Below are 21,700 nucleotides of genomic sequence, written 5' to 3'. Positions count from 1 at the left end.
ATTTTATCAGCTCAGCTGCGTGTTGTGCGTGCCTGTGTGTGTGGAAATGGATGTAGGTGGAAAATCAGCTTGTCATTTCCTTGGACACACTGCCTATCAAGCGTTCTAACCCTTGCCAAAATACGACTCCCTTTAAAAAAGTGGCTTAAATATTTTAATTTGTGTCTCGCCTTGGTCAAATCAAATCGAAATGAAATAAAACGAATTCGTATTTATATGCAAAATGTATTGCATATATTTTAGGGCACACACATGCCGCTTTTTGCTTATTTATTTTGGGGACATGTTGCCGTCACAATTTGAAATTCAGTTGAAACTCGTTGCGTATACGCAATTCGTCAGTTGAGATTTGTGGCAAGTATTCGGGAGAGAAAGCAAGGGACCGAGAAGATACGGATGTCGGGGAGGAAGTCTTTCGGCTGGCAGAGCTCTTAATCCTCAGATGGCTTAGGCAGTTGGCAGATGGCAGCAAAATTAAAGTGCCCGACGATTAGAGCCAATCAGTTAGTTCGCTTCACTCATTTTCATGAAATTGCTTTAAATTATATAACAACATGCATCTACAAAAGACTAGGTGAAATAAGTGAGACTGACTAAACTTTAATAGGGAAAATTCAAATCGATATAAGAAATTTGGTTTTATTTATGTTGTATCTCAATTGTTTAAAAGTTTTCACTCGAATAGAACGGTAACTGTCTGTTTTGTAATCTCACCTCAGACTAATAATTCTTTTTAAGAAAACGGTCTACAATAAACTGCAATTCAAAATGATTTTGTATTTTTATATATTTCAGCGACTTATGAAACCAGAACGTTCCCTGGCAGCTAATGTGATATCTAATTTTAAACAATTAAGTAGCTTATTAAAAATATTTTGCAGTCTCAGGGATTAATATGATGGAGATAAATACTGAAATTCAAATTTAAGGCGCAAAAACATTAACAATTTTAAAATCCAAAAAATCTTTTTAGCCATGGATTTTGTAAAAAAAATTGCTTGCTTAGTTCGTTTGGATGGCACCTTTAAAATGAATCACGTGTCTTATTTTTTCGGATATTTTTGGAGTGTTTACAATATAGACAAACGTCTTACAGTCACTTATAAAAAAATTAACAAATTTACAATATTTTAAACATATGGCGTAGTCTACATGGACATGGCTAGTTCGGCTCGACTAATGATCCTAATCAAAACAAGGAAGAACGCTATAGTCGAGTACCTCGACTATCAGATACCCGTTACTCAGCTAAAGGGACCAAAGGGAAATGGAGATATGCAAGCAGCAAAGCGAGATTTAAATGCGCCACCTACCGGCGGAAGACAGATTTAAGCATTGTGGGCGTTAGGGTAGGCGTGGCAATTTTTTTTTGGATCAATCGATAGGCATTGACGAGACCAATACATTTCAGTTAAAATTTTTAATCTAGCATAAAAACTGTGGGCGCCACAGGCTTGGGCGGTTTGTGGGCGTTAGAGTGGGCGTGGCATATTCGCATAACAAACTTGCGCTGCGTACAAGGCTACGGAATCTAAATCTGAAATCCCAATACTCTATCTTTGATAGTTTCCGAGATATCCGCGTTCATATTTACGATTTTTGGAGGTTTGTGGGCGGTTTGTGGGCGTTAAAGTGGGCGTGGCAAACTTTTTTTTAAGTCAATCGATAGGTATTGATGAGAACAATTCATTTCAGTTTAAATTTTTACTCTAGCATCAAAACTGTAGAAGCCACAGTTTTGGGCGGTTTGTGGGCGTTAGAGTGGGCGTGGCACTCTACTGAAACAAACTTGCGCTGCGTAAGAAGCTCAGGAATCTGCTCGCCAAATCTCAATAGCCTAGCTCTCATAGTTTCCAAGATCTCAGCGTTCATCCGGACAGACGGACAGACGGACAGACGGACAGACGGACATGGCTAGATCGACTCGGCTAGTGATCCAGATTAAGAATATATATACTTTATGGGGTCGGAAACGCTTCCTTCTGCCTGTTACATACTTTCCGACGAATCTAGTATACCCTTTTACTCTACGAGTAACGGGTATAACAAGGAAGAACGCTATAGTCGAGTACCTCGACTATCAGATACCCGTTACTCAGCTTAAGGGACAAAAGGTGAATGAAGATATGCAAACAGCAAGGCGAGATTGAAATGCGCCACCTACCCGCGATCTCAATATATGGTTATGTGGGCGGTTGACTGATTTAAGCGTTTTGGGCCTTAGAGTGGGCGTGGCACACTTTTTTTGGATCAATCGATAGGTATTGACGAGACTAATACATTTGAGATAAAAATTTTTATCCAGCATGACAATTGTGGACGCCACAGGCTTAGGCGGCTCGTGGGCGTTAGAGTTGGCGTGGCATATTCGCGTGACAAACTTGCGCTGCGTCCCAATTCTCAGTCTTTGATAGTTTCCGAGATATTCGCGTTCATATTTACGATTTCCTGAAGCTTGTGGGCGGATTGTGGGCGTTGAAGTGTGCGTGGCAAACTTTTTTTTTGATTCAATCGATAACTATTGATGAGAACAATACATTTCAGTTTAAATTTTTATTCTAGCATCAAAACTGTACAGTCTTGGGCGGCTTGTGGGCGTTAGAGTGGGCGTGGCACCCTGCTGAAACAAATTTGCCCTGCGTAAGAAGCTCGGGAATCTGCACGCCAAATCCCTAGCTCTTAAAGTTTCCGAGATCTCAGCGTTCATCCGAACGGACGGACAGACGGACATGCTGATCAAGAATATAAATACTTTAAACGCTTCCTTCTACCTGTTACATACTTTCCGACGAATCTAGTATACCTTTTTACTCTACGAGTAACGGGTATAAATATATGTAATTTATTGGGTAGGAAATGGATTCTGTTTTTTGGGTGTGGATTAGTTATTTACACTGCCCAGCAATGTTTGGTAAAAAAGCTTATTCTGATCAATTTTATAGAAATACATACATATGTATATGGGGCCAGAACTAAAAAAAAATATACATAATGTATGTATATGCACCAGCAGAAAAGAAGCTGAAAAACTTTTTATGCACAGAGCTTTGACCTAAACTCTGCTGCAATATTTCCTCGAACTCCCCGTCTGCGTGTGTGTGGGGAAATGTAATAACATAAATGACACACACACACACAGAGCTATTTATATGATACAATATTCAAGTCGGTATTACGCAAATCCCCAAGGGCTTTAGCTGTCGCAGCTTTCTTCCAAGCGGTTGCCTTCCGACCAACGACCAACGACCAACGACCGTCGACCGTCGACCGACGGACCAGGATCAGCTTCCCGTAAAACGGAAAACTCGTAGCCGTACTCCCCTGACCTCTACCAGCTCTTTTCCGTATCCAAAAAAGCAGTCCTTTTCGCAGTTGCAACCGGAATAGAAACTACTGCAAAAGTGCGTGTTTGCATGCGAGCGATATGTCACTTCGCATGTGGGGTATGTGTGTCTCAACCCTTTTTCCATGCCACCCACCCCTTATCACCGTTTTGCAATTCCCTGCCAAGACCTTCTGACCCAACTCCTCCATATTTTTCAACTGCACACTGGGTAGAAGGTCCTCAGTACTTAAATTAAACTAACTATCTGTGTATGCTTAGTTTTAAGCAGCATTTCAAACCATTTTACTGAGATTTCTTTTTATTCCTTATTTTAAAGAAATATCCTTGACATGGGAGTAGTTTGAATAAATAGAAGCTTCGCGTCTAAAATATACTTCCTCAATAAAATCATTTCCTTCAAATATAACTGATTAGCCCAACCCCCAATATGCGCGGCTTACCACCTTTTTCGTTACACTCAGAAAAAAACTTAAGAATATCCTTGATATCTAGAAAAATCTTTCTTAAATGTTTTTAAACGCTTTTCACCTTTGCTTAATAAAATGGCTATCTTGTTTTAATGGCGATTTCTTTTTTTTAGGATTTTAAATTTATTAAAACAAAAATGTTTTTTAGGAAAATGCATTCTGAGCAAGAAATGTTTGATTACTAAAAAACATTATCAAAAATGTTATAAATGTCCCTATTGGAAAATATTTGAGAACGCCGACTTTCCCAACTTACACACCGTCCCAAATTACAGACCTCTCCCATTCTACAAAATATATAATTTTTCAATTTTGTTTCCACTTTGTAATTGCTGTTGTAATAAATATTAACTTTAAAATTTTGGTTAAATTGTTGATTTTAATATTATCGGTTATCTACAGCCATTAAGTAGAACAATGTAACCAATATTTTTATACATAAACTTGTTAAATTTTACTTTCGATCCATACATTTCGTAAGAAAATTCTTTACACAATTTATTAAGATGTAAATGAATGAAATTATGTATAATCATCTTTTCAATAGCCTTTCAGGGTATTTTATGCAAAATAAAAATGCGAAAAGAAGAAAATTGCGCACGGAAGCGATGCAGGGTCCGAGCCTGAAGCGGAGGCTGCCGTAAAACTAAAAACTATATCGTAAATGTAGCTTTAATGGCCCACACACGCATGTATAGCAATGGTCAAGATTCTACAACTATGAATGGCTTACAATAAATAAATTCAAAATGAAAAAAGTAATGTACATCGTCTTTTAAGCAACAAAGTATGAGTATGGTCGGTACAATTTTTTTTGGAAAATCTTTAATACCTCAGGTATTATTCACCGGTTAATCAATTAAAAAATAATTTAACATAAAAAAAAGGAAACTATATATCCTTGCATTTAAATTTACTAGCGTATACGTTTTGCCGACAATAATTTGCGATGTTCTGAAATAACGAAAAATTTGTATATACTGGAGTAAAAGAGACTATGATAAAAAAATAATTAAACTATATATATTTTCTTATTATTTCTCCATTATTTATCCGATCGTTCCAATGGTTAGAAATTCTGAAGTATTAAACAAACTAACCTAAGAAACAAACCTAAGAAACAAACAATAGGAATCTTTATGTTCGTTTAGAAACGAACAGAAGGAAGAAGGACAGACGGACGGACATGGCTGGAACGACTCGTCTAGTGATGCTGATCAATAATACAAGTATACTTTATGAAGTCGTCTCCTTCACTACGTTGCAAACTTCAGACTGATCATTATAGCCTCTGCAAGGGTATAATAATGCTAGCACATAAAAAAACTGTAGTCCAAGGAAAAATCGACTTTAAATGGATTTATGTTCACATTGTTTAACCAACTTTATGTTGCAGCTATGTTAATATATTTGTAAACGTTTTAGGAAAATGGGATTGCGAAGATAAGTTAAATCACATCCACTGAATTACTTGAAGATATATCTACAAATATGCGGAAATAAAGTAAAGTATTATGGCCTTAAATTTACATTGCTAGTCCAATGACACACAGTGTATAGATACAGGGAAAGCAAAAGACAGACTAGGATATTCTTAAGCGGTCGCGTTTGTGCCTCATTTGAAGTGCACTCAATGTTGTGGGTGGTCGGGTGGTTTTCCAAAGTACTTGGCATTCATCTTGGCTATTGCTTAACCTCCGTTCTTCCCCCTTTTCCAACCCATATCTCAACCTCCCTTTTCCCTGCGGCAAGGTGGCCCTTTGGGCAGCGTCGTTAGGCAAGTCAATAGAGCGGACAATGTTTGGAATTGTGTCCCCGGAGTGGTGGCCACCATTTGCTCATTGCTTGTGTCATCGGGTACATTTCGATTTCGATTTTGGTTACGTTTCAGTTTGGTTTTGCCTAACTCAAACACAATACTACATGCACACGAATTTTGCAACCATAAATGAGTTATGCGACATTTACTCAAAATTGCTTCCTAATGTACGACATTGGGTCCGAGAAATGTTCTCCTTTAGTCTCTCCGTGCTTGTATACTGAGAAGAAAAATAGGAATTTCTAAGCATCTATTTAAAAATAGTTTTAACTCATTTTGACTTAGGACAAAAAACATTTAAGGTATACAACTAATTTCAAATGATTTTTTTATATATTGTTTTGGATTAGGATTTAACTATTTACTATTGAACATTACGAATTTGCCAATCGCTGTGCGGATTCTGAGTCTTGTCAAACAATTTTATTTAGGCAACGATTTGGAGAAAACTGACCTAAGAAAAATGCTATTTTTGGCCATTTTTTTTAAAATCTTTTCCCATGGAATTATTTTTGATTTGTTTAATTATGACAAACGGCCGAGCCTGTGCCAGTGCTTGGCACGGTTTATGTATTGTTAAATTGAAATTATTTTGAAAACTGTGTATTCGTCTTTTGGCCAAGTTTATAAGGGACAAATATTTTGTTAAATATATGGATATATTTTCTGCATGTTCAGTCTGCCAAAATTATATTTGAAACTTCCAATAAATTGTATGCTCCCAGCTTAGCCTGGCAATTGTTTTGGCCCAAAGTTCGCTTGTACCGTCCCAGCCGGTCTTATTGGTCTGGGGTCTTTGTGTCCCTCTTAAAACTTCAAATCGTTTAGCAGCCGAGACAGACAGATGGAGGGAAAACCTGCCCAAGAAATGGTGACCACAGTTAGAGTGCACTTACAGTTTTTGCGCCATTTTCTTTGTTCGCCCTGATTTATGTTGCACTTTCTTCAAAAATTTTGAGACTTTCCTAATTACTTACTTGTTGGTAGAGGACCGCATTTGGCCTCATCCTTGAATGTGCAGTACTTCTGCAGATCATCGAAAAAGAGTCCAGATGGACAGCGGTTTAAATACGGATATCCATCGACGCACTATAAGATAGGTTGTGTAAAAAAGATACCATTAATTGTAATCAGAGAAAACGAGCTATAGTCGCCCTCCACTGTCAGATACCTTTACTCAGCTAAAGGGAGTGCTAGATTGCAGACCACACAAAAGCGCCACCGAGCGTTCATTCCTATGGGCTGGACAGCCGATTTGCTGCTAGAATCTCCATCCCTCTTTCCCTCTATTGAATTTTCTATTTATTTATAGCTATTTCGTTATAACTTTAATAAACAATTTTTGTCATAAAGATGGGTATTGATAATACCCTGCTAAAACAAACTTGAGCTGCGCAGGAAGCCCAAGAATCTGCATGCTTAATTCCAACATTCCGAGATCTCAGCGTTCATACGGACATAGCAAGATTGACTAAGTGATCCTGACCAAGAATATATATACTTTATGGGGTTGGAAACGCTTCCTTCTACCTGTTACATACGTTCCGACGATTTGAACATACCCTTTAACTGTATGAGTAACGGGTTCACTTACCTGGTAAAAACGACGACATGTCGCCGGATCAGCGTAGTTGCCATTGGCGATATGTGAGGGGCACTGGAACTCCTCCTTCTCCTTTCCCTGGCCTGCAAATAGTCAAGAAAATGGAAAATTATCGTTTAGTTTGATCGATTTAGAATGGGTGATAAATGGACTTTAAAATTAAATTTTTTTTTGTTTATGGCTAGAATCTTTCGACGTATTCTACGTAAACAAATTTAACAAGTAAAAACGATATAAGCAATGGTCTCGAGTACAAGATACCAGTTACTCAGCTAAAAGGAGTGTGAACGGGATGGCAATATGCTTTCAACAAAGTGGTTGTTATCACTAACACGCCACATAGTCTATAGCGCCATTTAGCCTATAGCGCCCCCCAGCGTCGCTGCATGCCGTTTTTATCCATGTGGGGTGCAATCACGATTGAGTTTGCTATTTTTAATAACTGGTCCTATCTGAATAATTTTTGGCATGTAGATGGGTATGAATAATTAGGTATTGACAAAATCAATACATTACAGTTAACGCGGTTTGTGGGCGTTAGAATGGGCGTTTTAACATCTTTAGGGCAATCGATAGGTATTTTCGAGAGCAATACATTTTAGTTATACTTTTTTCTAGCCTTCAAACAGTAGGAGCCACAGTTTTTGCCTGTTTGAAGGCGTTAAAGTGGGCGTGAAATTTCGCGTAACAAACTTGCGCTGCGTTCGAAGCTAAGGAATCTAAATCTAAAGTCTCAACTCTCTTGCTCTTACATATACTTGTAGTTTCCGAGATCACAGCGTTCATACGGACAGACGGACTTGGCTAGATCGACTCGGCTAGTGATCCTGAACAAGAATATATATACTTTATGGGGTCGGAAACGCATCCTTCTACCTGTTACATACTTTCCGACGAATCTAGTATACCCTTTTATTCTACGAGTTACGGGTATAATAAGACTTTATTAAAGTATCTGTTGGTCAGCCATGGTCACGTTAGTTCATCAGTAATCAGTGACCATCTATGATATTTAATTCGGGTGTGGTTGGCCCCCTATAAATACAGTTACGAGTTGCTTTCGAATTTATTGTCAAGAATGAAAAGCCTGCATACTACTGTGGGCAAAAAGTAAGGTGCATTTGCTTGCAAAACTAAAAATCTTTATTTATTCTTCTAAATAAAACTCATCCCCTTTAAAGTACTCCCCTTCCGATGAAAAGCACTTATGCCAACGTTTTTTCCAATCCTCGAAACATGACGAATAGCCCCTTTTCGGTATAGCCAATTTTTTTATCTTCTCAATCAAGAGTGGTCTCTTGAGTTTTGGGAATAGCCAGAAGTCATACGGAGCCAAATCAGGGGAATTAGGTGATTGCGGAGCAATATGCGTCAAATTTTTGGCGAAATGGTCACGAAGGTCGATTGAAATGTGAGCCGGTGCATTAATGGGATGCAAAACCAAGAGTTGTTGCTGCCCATAATTCTGGTCTATTTAGACGAATTACTACAAATAATATTTCTTATTAACAGTTCGACCGGGTGGAAGGAATTCATAATGCACCACACCACGAAAATCGAACAAAAAACAAATTCACCTTACTTGTTGACCAGTGGTATATTTTAAAAGCAAATATAGAAAAGCTACTTAATTTTGAAATAAAATTTCAAGAGAACAAGGTTTTGTGCGTAAATATTTTGGCACTTTAATTTCTACGGTTACCAAAATATGTTTTGAGGACTAAACACCTTTAAATTGAATAAACAAATCTGAAATTTAAACATAAGCACCTTCTACACTGATATCCCGTATGGCATGGAAATTTGATGGTATATCCGACGGATTCATAAACCATTTTCATTAACTTCTTTATAGAGTTAAGTTGCGCGTGGAATTTAAATATCCGGCAATATATTGCAAAGCAGACTTCATACTTTATGAACGCCTTCATGTGTAACGCATCAAATTTATTCGTACATGTATGCAGGAATGACCGGCAGGATTAATACAAACTATTATCGCTTAATACATATTTATGTATGTATAGGGGTTTCGCAGACTAAATATACACACATATTTTTTAATGAGGCAAATCTAAGCTTAAAAGGCTTGGTGGCTTGACATTTACAAAAAACCGCAGAATGGGGTGAGAGATAAGCGAATGTAACCAATAAATAAATAGATAACAGAAAAATTATAATTAAATGTCCATAAACTTTTTGATCATGTAGCAAAAAATTCATAAAAATGAAAGCGAGAAAAACTAATTAATAAATCAAACTCTAACTTTATATACAACGCCTGTTTTGTTGCGGTTTAGGACAAGTTTAACTATAATGAATACAAATTGACTACAGCATTAGATTAACAGAGGGCTAAAACTACAAACAGCAGAAGACCAACACAGTTCACATTTCCTAAATCCGTTTTTCGATGAGATCCAGCGGCGTTTATAATTACGCCCACTATCCCGGTTGACTGCCGCTTAAATTATTCATAAAACATATCCATTTTGGAGCTAAATGTTAATTAAATGAAAACTATTATTGGACACAATTGCATTACGTATACGCGTCGTGGGCTGCGTGTATTTCTCATTATAAGTATAATTATACATCAGTTTTATGATTTTTCATTGTTGCTATGACACGAAAATGGCAATTAATTGAAAGCTAAGACCGAAAAACCAATAATAGCAAAATTGAATTTAACGAATACATGCGAAGTTGATAATGTCCTTGATAATTTATTGTCGAAAATAAATATATTTAGCTGGCGATTAGCTTGAATAATTCACTCCTCTTAAAATAATTTTCTTTGGTTCTAGAAATGAAATAAATGAGATTAATGATGTTAAGTTAAAAAATAATAATTGCAGATATATTATGAACTATAAACAAATAAATAAATAAATTTGCAACCATAACGTATACTGTGTATTGAATAAATATAATTATTTTTAAACCTATAGCGTATCGGAAGCGTGTTCTTGCTTACTTATTTATTAAGTTTTGTAAACGACAAGCCAATATTGGCCGATCGATGACTTTATATTAAGTCAAAGAAAGTTTATTAAGATTCTTAAAATGACACTTGGAAAACATTGTGTCGGGAGATACTTTTTGCAGAGTTCTGGCACACAAAATAAAAAAACTTGGCAAATATTTTTTGTTGCAGCGCACATAGTTTTTTCTTTGCGGGATTTGTATAATATAATTTGACATTTATTTATATATTAATTTTAAAATTAAGATTAGCATACAATGTTATACTTAGTACTATATTACATCGGCAGAACATATGACTAATATATACTCCTTGGTTATACAACTTCCATGCGTCTTTTCACAAAGCAACTCAATACAAAATGAAATTATTTTATTTATTTATTTTATTTAATATAAATATATTTCTTTCATGGGCGCCACTCCCAAACGGTTCGAACGGCTCATAGCGGAACCGGGCACGAACTTATGCACTCATCCAGTGTTTGCTATTGGGTTGGGCATACAAAACTGCACCTTATTCCCAACCTTTTTTAACTTTTGCCATTTAATGTTGCACTTTTAGTGGTATTTGCAGATGATTTTTGGCATTAACATTTCATTATTTTTCGGTTTTCATTTCGGTTTTATTTTCAATAGCTATTAACAATAAGTATATTTTAAAGGGAACACTTAAAGTTTTGTCAAACAAAGGCATACAAAAATCCTATGCATATTTTCCAAAACTATTTGAGTGTTGGTACTTAGTCAATTTATGCGTATATTTATCCGACAACAACGGATACGACGCGGGGAAAAAAGTAACAAAATTGACAGTTAATTTAAATGGAATGTGAAAAATAAACAATAACAAAGCAATACCAGAATAAATAACAAAAACAATGGGACAATAGGAAAGTGTGGCGAGAAACATGTTCATATAATTATTATAGCTAATTAATATTTATTATCCGAGACCAAGCCAACATCCATGCCCATAAACTCTGGCCGAGTCACTGGCAGGAGACCAAATGTCATGGCTAATGAGGCGACGTCCTATAAGCGGCTTAATACCCCCTTTCACTCCTGGTAGTTGAGCTGAAGCACAATTCTTAAATGGTCCAATTCAACTTTCATGGGGGAGGTACCTAAAGCCTGTTTAACTTAGTCAAAAATTTTCAATAATAAAGCTATAGGCACTGAGAAATGAAATGCATTTCAATTTACACTGAAACAAAATCTACAAAATTGTACGTTTGTGTACGTTAGGGTAGGCGTGCCACTTGGGTAAAATATGCTAGCGATACATAATTTGTTCAACATCCCTCACAACAACTTTGAATGTTAAGAATATTTCCACTCAGTTATATTGAAAAAATATCAATCAGTTCGAACTTTCACAGACCTGACGACAATAAAAAGGCGAAAAATAATATTAAAAATTTTGTTGCACATTTATTTAAAAGTCATAAGGCCAATTACATGGAAACCGTTTTTTGTTCTTTGCCCTTAATTAAGAAATTGCCAATGCGGAAAATAATAATTAAAAATAAGCCGAGAACCGTAACGTTGAAAAGGATACATTTCCCACTCTGTCGGTCTCAACGTTGCCTGTGTCTTGCTCTGGCAAATTAAATGTGCGCGAGAAAATAAATAAAATTGGAGAACAAAAAGGGGTAAAATCTGCTAAAGAGCTGCAAAAATCTTTATTTTTTGCACATCATGCAATACGTTTTCGTGTTTAATTTTGCTGTAACTTTTTCGGTTGATGCTTTCCTTGGAATTGTCGCATTGTGATTTCTTTTTTCCTCTGACCATAATATATATAACATTTTTATGAAAGTTAAAGGGGGAACATCGAACAGTTGGCAAATTAAATAAAATTTTCGTACGAAATGTCGTTAGGCTGACATTAACTAGCTAAATTATTTAAAAGTTTTTTTAACCAAAAAGTAATGACAACAAAAGGAAAAAAGGGTTAAACGCTAAGTCAAGTACCTCTACTATCTTATATCCGTTACTCATCTAACCAATATTAGTTATTAGCTTATGAATCAGAAGCTAAGGAATCTGAATCTGAAATCGCAACCCTCTAGCCATTATAGTTTTAAAAACCACAGCGACCATACGGACTGAGAGGCAGACATGGCTGGATCGACTTGGTTAGTGATCCTGACCAAGAACATACATACATATATACTTTATAGAATCTAACTGCAACGTACCCCTTTACAAATTTGCTTCATCAGTATGTGGATGATTAAAAATGACATTAGCAAAATAAATATTTTACACGAGAAAACATTCTCGTTTTATTTCTAAAAGGTAGAACACCTTTGATTGTATTGACTTATAGTAGTTTGATTGAAAAAGACTTAAAGACAATAATTATTATTTTAGCTAGAAATAGTTTGAGAAAACGATCGCAAACCAGATCGTCCAGCGCGATGATATGTAATAGGATAAGGTCTAGAATACTCAGATACGTAATAAACTTCCTCAGCAACGAATTCTCAGAAAGCGAACTATTTCACAATGGCATTCCACAAGGATCGCCTCTATAAGTGATACTTTTCCTTTTTGCAAACAATAAATTGCTGCCTCGCTGTCAAGCACTTCTTTGGCGTGCCCGTTTCATCAAGTGGGAATTAAGCAGGTCCTTGCCCGACTAGCTATGAAGGACGAGAAGTCGATCGACTATGGTTTCAAGAGGCGTAGTCCTGGAGAGCCCAGCGGTTTTCCGGCAAAGTCCCAGAGCGGCACCTGACCGACACCCCGAGTGTCAGAGACCACGCTACGTCCAACCAAGCAGCAAGCACATCCAAGAGCAGCGCGCAGGATATCGCAAGCAGCACACATCGTCAGCAGCAAACGTCGCCGGCAGAAACATCCCGACGGAGAAAGCATCGAACATCACAGAGACGCCAGGGACAACCAGCAATAGGTTGAGGCTAGGGTGGAAGGTTCGTTTACACTAGGCGAAGAGCAAAGTGAACTACTGGGCAGCTCCCTGGCGTAAACCTTGAGTGTCAGCGCGAACTGAGCAAAGCCCTAGTGGGACCTGCCGGATAAAGCGAGGGACAGGAGGTGGTGGCTTCGAAAGAGGTAGTCCTGGGTAGCACGGCCCCTGTTTACCCTCGTCTTAGAAAGGTGACGCTGCCCTTAGCAGTCGGTACACACACAAAGTGAGACCCCCAATCCATCAATATCGCCTGCGCCAATAAAATCACCAAGCCCATAAAACTAAATAACAGTATATAAAACCTATATAAACCTAATATTAATCACAAATGAAAACTACTCTTTATAATGACCAAAAAAAAATACCCCTCTTTTAAGGCCAATTAAAAATATTAAGAAACAAGAAAGGAGCTTGGGCGGTTTGTGGGCGTAAGAGTGGGCGTGGCCAATTTTTTTTTGAATCAATCGATATGTATTGACAAGACTAATACATTTCAGTTAACATTTTTTATCTAGCATACAAATTGTGGGCGCCACAGGCTTGGGCGGTTTGTGGGCGTTAGAGTGGGCGTGGCATGCGCATAAAGCTACGGAATCTAAATCTGAGATCCCAATTCTCTATCTTTGATAGTTTCCGAAATATCCGCGTTCAAACTTACGATTTTTTGAAGTTTGTGGAGGGTTTGTGGGCGTTAAAGTGGGCGTGGCAAACTTTCTTTTTAATCAATCGGTAGAAACAATACATTTCCGTTAAAATTTGTATTCTAGCATCAAAACTGTAGGAGCCATAGTTTTAGGCGGTTTGTGGGCGTTAGAGTGGGCGTGGCACTCTGCTGAAACAAACTTACGCTGCGCAGGTATCTCAGGAATCTGCATTCCTAATTGTAGCTCTTATAGTTTCCGAGATCTCAGCGTTCATACGGACAGACGAACAGACGGATAGACGGACAGACGGACATGGCTAGATCGACTCGGCTAGTGATCCTGATCAAGCATATATATACTTTATGGGGTCGGAAACGCTTCCTTCTGAATCTAGTATACCCTTTTACTCTACGAGTAATGGGTATAATTATAATGCTTATACAGAAGCTGTGTCGATACAAAAATGGAAAAATAGAAGGAAAAACCCAAAAATCGCGAAAAAACGACATTGAAGTTCAGTGCAGAAAAAAAAAGAGGCCTAATCCAATCAATGAAGGGTTGTGTGGGACCCACAGGAAGCATTTCCAACTACAAGTAGCACAACAGGGTAGAGCAGCATAAGAGTGGAAGCGCTGGAGGAGACCCACTGGAGAAGGAGTGGGACTTCGCTTCGTATATGGACTTCCTGCCGGACGTATCCTCGCAGAGAATGTAGAATCTGGCTAAAAGCATATGGTCTGGACAAACGTAAGTTGTACTAATATATGTAAGTATATTTTTAGCAGAATCACCAGTTAAGCGGTCTCTGACAAGCTTTGCATTGGAAAGGCGCTGGACTCCACCACCATCAACTACTTGCCAGCAAAGGCGAAGATGGAGGAAGCGCTGAGGAGAGAGGTACCATAGGAACTATATATAATAATATTATTATGATTACATGTGAACTTCATGAGGGAGGAGGAAAAAATAGCTCCAGCTAAGCAAGGAAAGCTGGATGAGCCATAACCATTTCCAGGATGCTGGGCGACTTCCTGCAGTACCAGCAGAATAACCCAGTTCCCAATCCGGCTCCCTTTCTTTTAAGGTTGGCATATTGGCATTTCGGAGCAGATCCGCATTCGAGCTGATGCATTGCGGATGAATTCTGAAAACTTCGGTCAAACTATCAAGAATACGATTTTTTAACTAGTGAAACTGTTTTTCTATCTGAGTGCCAGGCTTTGTACTTTTAGGAATGCGTGCAAGAAAAAACCTTTTTGCTATCTGAAGTAGTTTTCGAGATATAGGGGAATGGGTCGACCAGTCTGCGAGCTCGCAGTACTGCGCGAATTAACTTTAAATTCGATTTTCTCAACACCGTGTTAAATCTTTTTAAAAATTCTGGTTGTTTTTCAGATCGCTGGTCAAAATCTCTCTATAAGTGATAAATGATGATAAGTGATTATTTCTTCGTCTCGGTGTTAAACTACGGTCGGGTGGGCAAATTATCTGAACAAAATCTAAGTTGTTTATGGCATTTCATAAAGCACAAGCAAAAACAAGAATACAAGAAGCCGAGCTCATTAACATTAATTTGTCACAGTCACAAGAGCGATTAAAAGAATTCTAAATTTATAATTAAACATTTTTTGACCGCACTTCAAACTTTACACCAAAATATTTGCCTAAGACAAACTGAAGCTGAGGATACAATGACATGTTAAATTCTGTTCGTCCGAGTGATTTGCTCTGCGAAACTTGTCGAAGTGTGAGTGTCGACCGCTGTTCTATTCTGTGTGTGCGAACTGATCAGTGGCAGTTCTTCGAAGCAGTGGCAGAGGAACTTGTGCAAGCCCACGAGCAAAGATAATATAGACTATTATATAGTCTTTGTCTAAAGTAACCACTTTTGTTTTGCCAAAAGGAGATTAATGCATCGCCACCTAGGGGAGAGGTCTGTAGGTTTTTTTTTCCTTGCCCTGACATTTGGTAATCCTCTTATGACACTTTACATTTAATACCCTTGCAGGGGGTATAATGAATTCAGTCAGAGGTTTGCAACGCAGTGACGGATACGTTTCCGGCCCCATAAAGTGTATGTATATATTCTTAATGAGCATCACTAGACGAGTCGATCTAGCCATGTCTGTCTGTCTGTCTGTCTGTTCGTTTCTACGCAAACTAGTCTCTCAGTTTTAAAGCTATCGGGATGAAACCTTCCCAAAAGGTCGGACCGAGCCGGATCGGAAAACAATATCTTGTATTTCCTTTGAGAAGACACAAAAAAGTTTGATTCAAAAGTGACAAAAATAGCATGTTTGAAAAAAGTCAATAAAAATCATACAACTCAAAATGTAACTAAAAGTCTAACTTATATTAGTTGCACAAAATTATAACGGGTTTTCCCGAATTCAAAGAAATTTATTTAGCCAAAAAGAACTTCTGTCGGGTGAAGCATTTTTGTATTTATAGCAGATGTCCCAACCTAAACAAAACGAATATTTTAAGAAAAATGAAAATGTGGGCGCCAAAGTTTTGGGCGGTTTGTAATCGTTAGAGTGGGCGTGGCATATTCGCGTGACAAAACTTGCACTACGGAATCTAAATCTGAAATCCCAATTCTCTATCCATGATAGTTTCCGAGACATCCGCGTTCATACTTACGATTTTTTTAAGCTTGTGGGCGGCTTGTGGGCGTTAAATTGGGCGTGGCAAACTATTTTTTTTTAACTATAGGTATTGAGCAGAACATACAATGCAGCTAATATTGTTATTCTAGCATTAAAACTGTAGGAGGCACAGTTATAGGCGGCTTGTGGGCGTTAGAGTGGGCGTAGCACATTGACGAAACAAACGTGCGCTGCGCAGGAATCTCTAGAATCTGCATGCCTAATCCCAGTATTGCAGCTTTTATAGTTTCCGAGATCACAGCGTTCATATGGACAGACGGACATGGCAAGATCCACTCGGCTAGTTATCCTGGTCAAGAATATATATACTTTATGGGGTCGGAAACGCTTCCTTCTACCAGTTACATATTTTCCGCCGAATATAGTATACCCTTTTACTCTGCGAGTAACGGGTATAATTAAAAGCTTGCTTCTAACTTTATTTTTTACTTTATTTTTTTTATTGTTATGAATTTACTGAATAACATAAAGTCCTTGGAATAATTTATTATCATTAAAGCAGAGTTTAAATCAAGTTTTCCGCTTGCTGACACACTTCCATTCAGTTGCTTCTGTACAGATATTTACTTAACACATTTTACACTCAGCGTCGCCTATAGCTGTCTCTCTCGTGTGCAACTGTTTTTATTCCTCTTATTTGTAAAGCGTTTTCTGTTGTTATTTTTTGTAGCTTATCCATTGGTATTTTCAAGTAATTTTTCACGCATTTCTGTGGCTGCTTTGCGCCTCATTTTTCACGCCTGTCCATGTGTCTGTAAGTGTTTATGTCTGTTGTGTGTGTGCGTGTTAAGCTGCTTAAATGATTTTGTCGCTTCCTTTTGCAACATTTGCCATTTTTTCGTGCTGTGTGCTCGTGTTTCAGTCGCTGCTTTTCTGCATTTACGACACTTAAATTGTAAATAATGCCGATTTGGTTAGCTCAGCGTGAGAGAGACGGTTACAGGAACTGTCGAAAGGGACGGGCGATTGGAAACCCCAGTGTTCACCTCCGAGTGTGTAATGGCCAAACCCACTTGCCTTTGTGAACAAATTTGCGTTATAACGGCTTATGTGCCCAATTTTTCCTCCTTTTCCGTTTTAGTGTATTTTTAATTTAAGTTGATTTCGTTTTCATTAAGTGAGCGGCATAAAAAAATTGTAAAAACAAGAGAAGACACAATAGTATATGGCCTCGATCATTAGATACCCCTTACTTAGATAAAGGGAGTACGAGAAGGATTGAGATAAACTTGCAGCAAATCTGCTTATTCCACTTACACACCTAGCCTATAGCGCCACCTAGCCTATAGCGCCAACTAGCCTATACCGCCCCTAACGGCTTGGTGGCGTATTAGTGAAAACAGTTTACTTGCTGCATGTGTTATGCTATCTCGATTGAATTGATGATGACTGGTGCTCTCTCTGATTTAAATTTTTACAAAATATTACAAAATGTGGTCGCTAGGCGGGTTTTCGTATTATAGTCATTTGTGGGCGTTAGAGTGGGCGTGGCACCCTGTTGAAGCAAACTTGCGATGCGCAGGAAGCCCAAGAATCTGCATGCCAAGTTCCAACATTCTAGCTCCCAGATCTCAGCGTTCTTACGGACAGACAGACGTGGCTAGATTGACTCGGCTTGTGATCCTGATCAAGAATATATATACTTTATGGGATCAGAATCGCTTTCATCTACATGTTACAGACTTTCCGACGAATCTAGTACATCGTTTTACTCTACGAGTAACGGTATTTATACCGGGATTGGTAGAATATGATTTTTTCTCAAAATAAATATGACTTGAATGAAATAAATATGTCTTTATTGATATTGAAATTTTTCGTATCTCCTGGTTGACTTTCTTTAGTCATTAATTGATTTTCCTTTACGCAGCGGTTGCAACCGCTAAACAAAGCACTGTAGTTTTTGAAATACCATCCAATCAGAGGGGTTTGTAACTTGTGTTTGAAACCTTGATATTGTATTTATTAATTGTGGCTGCACACACACATCCGCTGCTCTATGGAAACTACTCACAGAAATAAAAGACAAACTGTCGTTGTAAAATGCATGCCAAATATTATAGCAATAAAGCCAATTCATCAATAAAATTAAACTTCGATAGTAGGGCACAAAGTACCTACCTTGTTTAGGCTTTACATTTTGAATAACTAGACACAAGTATATATGTATGTCTTTTGCGAAATATACAAATTCATAATATCATTAATTTAATATCGTAGAGTAACTTTTTTGGCCATAAGTGTGCCCAAAGTAAGTTGGTTCTTTTATATGATAAAAGCCAACAATGTGAGAAACAAATATTTTATTAGTTCATCAATGAATGTCAGAAAATAGTTATAAATAAATGTACCTTTTGTAATAAAAGTTTTAATTTAATACACTTTCATTAAAATCATTGGGTAATATTTATTTTCAAGCGATTTCACAAAGCGAGCAAAAAAAGTTGCACCGTTTATATACATTTTTCCACCTGTGTTATAGCGCGCTGATGAAAGGACAGGGTTTTTTGTTTTTAGTTAAACTTTTTGGCTTATTTTCCATCACACAGCAAAACCAATTATGCAACGCGTTTGCCGATGACCAACAAATATAAGACAAAAGTAAAATCAATGTCACAATCAAGTTCCATAAATAAAGCACAGCATCTGTTCAAAGCTTCCAGCAAGTAAAAAATAAAATCGATTGGTATTTCCAATTCCCGTTATTTATACGTTTTATTTTTTACATTTTACATATACTCTTACTTAATGCACTGTAATGTGCACCTTTTTGGAAACAAGTTTTTCGTCTACCGTTATGCACTCAAAAGTGAAATCGAATGAAGAAACTTTACAAATGATGATGAAGTCGCATAGATGCTTGAAGTAAGTATGGGCCTTTAGAAAAGAAGTATAACAATAAAGTGAGCTTGAAATGAAAGCGAAAGTTGACCATGAAATCTGTACAGAAATTCTACACGATTTGCATTTTTAAGAACTCCGTGAGGTACACAGCAAGAAAGAAGCGTTAATAAAAATATTTGGTATAAATCTTAATGTACAGGGGTGGTCAAAAGTATTTAAACAAAACAAAAGTTTAATATACTCATAATTTGGACTAACTTTATGTACACTTGGGCATCAATAGATAGGTCATTTAAATTCCGTTTAAAATACTTTTCTTAATCCATTCAGAACTTATTAAAAAAGGCCGAGTTTTTGTGAAAATCGACTTTTTGAATTTTTTTCACGTCTTGAAAACTAAAATTTTTTGATGCTAAAAGTTTCACCAAGCAAAACGACTATGACTGCAAAAGGAAGTTTTCAAAACTCGTTTTGCTTATATTTTTATGATTTTTTGAATGTGACAGTGTCAGAAAAAATAAGTATGAAAAAGAGACAATTATGGCATGAATGAAAATTTCTTAACATTTTCAAAATATCATAAAAATTATAGGAAAACGATTTCAAAAACTTATTTTTGCAGTTATTACTTGTTTTGTTTAGAAAAACTTTTTTCATCAAAAAACTTTTGTTTTCGATACATAAAAAAAAGCTTAAAAAGTAGATTTTCACAATAATTCGGGATTTTCAATTAGTACTGAAGGAGTTAAGAAAAATCTTGATCATTCAAACGGAACTTAAATGACCTTTTAATTGATGCCAAAATGTACATGATGTAAGTTCAAATTATGAGTTTATTTAATTTTTTTTTTTGCTTAAATACTTTTGACCACCCCTAGTAGGATTTTTCAATTTCATATGTCGTTCGAAAGTTACAGCGTTCATAAGGAATGCCCGGCAGAGCGCCTAAGAGAGAACTTTAACTTTCAAACGCGCTTGTGTAAAAACCACGTCTTTTCAACTGGTAGTAGATATCTCAAAAACGACTTGACCGATCGCTTTCACATTTATAGAATGTTCAGCAATCATGTCGCTATCGTATGAACTAAAACAATTGGAATAAGCCACGTAGTTTTTTTAATTTAAGCAAACACACAAATTAGCTTAAAACTGGTTTGAGCAAAATAATTACTTAATTTATTCTTTGCTTGAATTTATTGAATACTTGATTTCGCTCGACATTTTTTTTAACGTTTTTATGTAAGGAATTTCGCGCAAAATAATCATTTTCTGGGTGATTTTTTGCTGTGTAGTATGTAAATATATGCCGAAGACAGGCTATGTGGCTGAGTTGCTAATTATCATGAGCGACTAGCCAAGCGAGAGTGTTTAAAATTGCCGCTAATCAAGTTGGAGGTCAGATCGGCAGTTGTCGGCTGTCAGTTGGCAGACTTTGTATTACGCAACTGGGAAGAGTGTAGTCGCCCCAAACTGGATGGACCGTCAACCAGTTTCCCCGACAGGATAGCTGACCTTGCAAGCCGACAGGGTGAAAACCAGTTGGGAAAACCGCTGGTGGTATTACCTAATTCAAACAGGAAGCGAAGTAAGTAGTCGGTTTCTTAGTTTTCTGAGCACTTAGTCCAATGAAAAAATACTCAGGAAGAGGCTATCCAATCTCTGGTGCTCTGATTTCTTTCACTCGCACGAACCACAGTAACAAAAATTGCATAAAAAAAACCATATGTTTTTTACCCATATGGTGAATGCGGAAGTTATATATACTATATTTCTGGTGGATCGTTCGTCGTTTGACCAGAAACTTACCGTTAACACCAGCTATAACTAGCAGCACCGCCACCAAACTCTGCCGCAACATCTTGAATCTGACAACGTGTACGGATTAAATTATATATATGCCGATTCCGGAACGAGATACTACGAGAGAGATAGAGAGATCGGTGCGGGCGAGACGTCCACCACGCGCTAATGCAAACTGCCAACTGATCAAGCCCCACGGCCGAGAAATTGCAAGAAGCCAACGCGACCCAGCTCTCTACCAACTCTCGGGCTAAAACCACTCGATCGGTCGTGGTCGACTGCTCAGTGGTTCACAGTGCTGAACAAAATATTCAGGAAAAAAATCAAAAAACACGAAACGAAATTGGTTAAAAAAGGAGGACAAAAAGAGGCAACAGATTAGTTGATGTTACCGAATTCCCATTATGGATAGCCCTTAAATATTACCCATCTTAAAACTTCCTGTCACAGAATAAAAAAGTATGCAAGAAGACATAACAATAAGCTGGTTTTCGGAATGATATCCTATTATTTGCTTAATGTACATTGTGTAATAAGAGGAGGATTTATTTTTGAATTGTGTAATGAAATTCGTAATTTAAT

At 37.3% G+C, this 21,700-nt stretch overlaps 1 protein-coding gene across 1 annotated transcript in view; it reads right to left on the bottom strand.

Annotated features, from left to right (window-relative positions):
- LOC119557648 (chitin deacetylase 1) overlaps window positions 1-21,303 on the bottom strand; it is an 81,251-nt gene extending 59,948 nt beyond the window's left edge. Inside the window, exons 1-3 of the mRNA XM_037870499.1 lie at window positions 21,125-21,303; window positions 7,227-7,318; window positions 6,610-6,721 (exon numbers count right to left, since the gene is read on the bottom strand). Coding sequence (XP_037726427.1) covers window positions 6,610-6,721; window positions 7,227-7,318; window positions 21,125-21,176 — 256 coding nt within the window. The 5' untranslated portion in view covers window positions 21,177-21,303. The remainder of the gene's footprint in view (window positions 1-6,609; window positions 6,722-7,226; window positions 7,319-21,124) is intronic.
- Window positions 21,304-21,700: the final 397 nt, after the last annotated feature.

This window comes from Drosophila subpulchrella, chromosome X, assembly GCF_014743375.2.
Source record: "Drosophila subpulchrella strain 33 F10 #4 breed RU33 chromosome X, RU_Dsub_v1.1 Primary Assembly, whole genome shotgun sequence".
NCBI lineage: Eukaryota > Metazoa > Arthropoda > Insecta > Diptera > Drosophilidae > Drosophila > Drosophila subpulchrella.
Note: the sequence above shows the minus strand (reverse complement) of the source record. Positions and strands in the feature narration are given on the sequence as shown.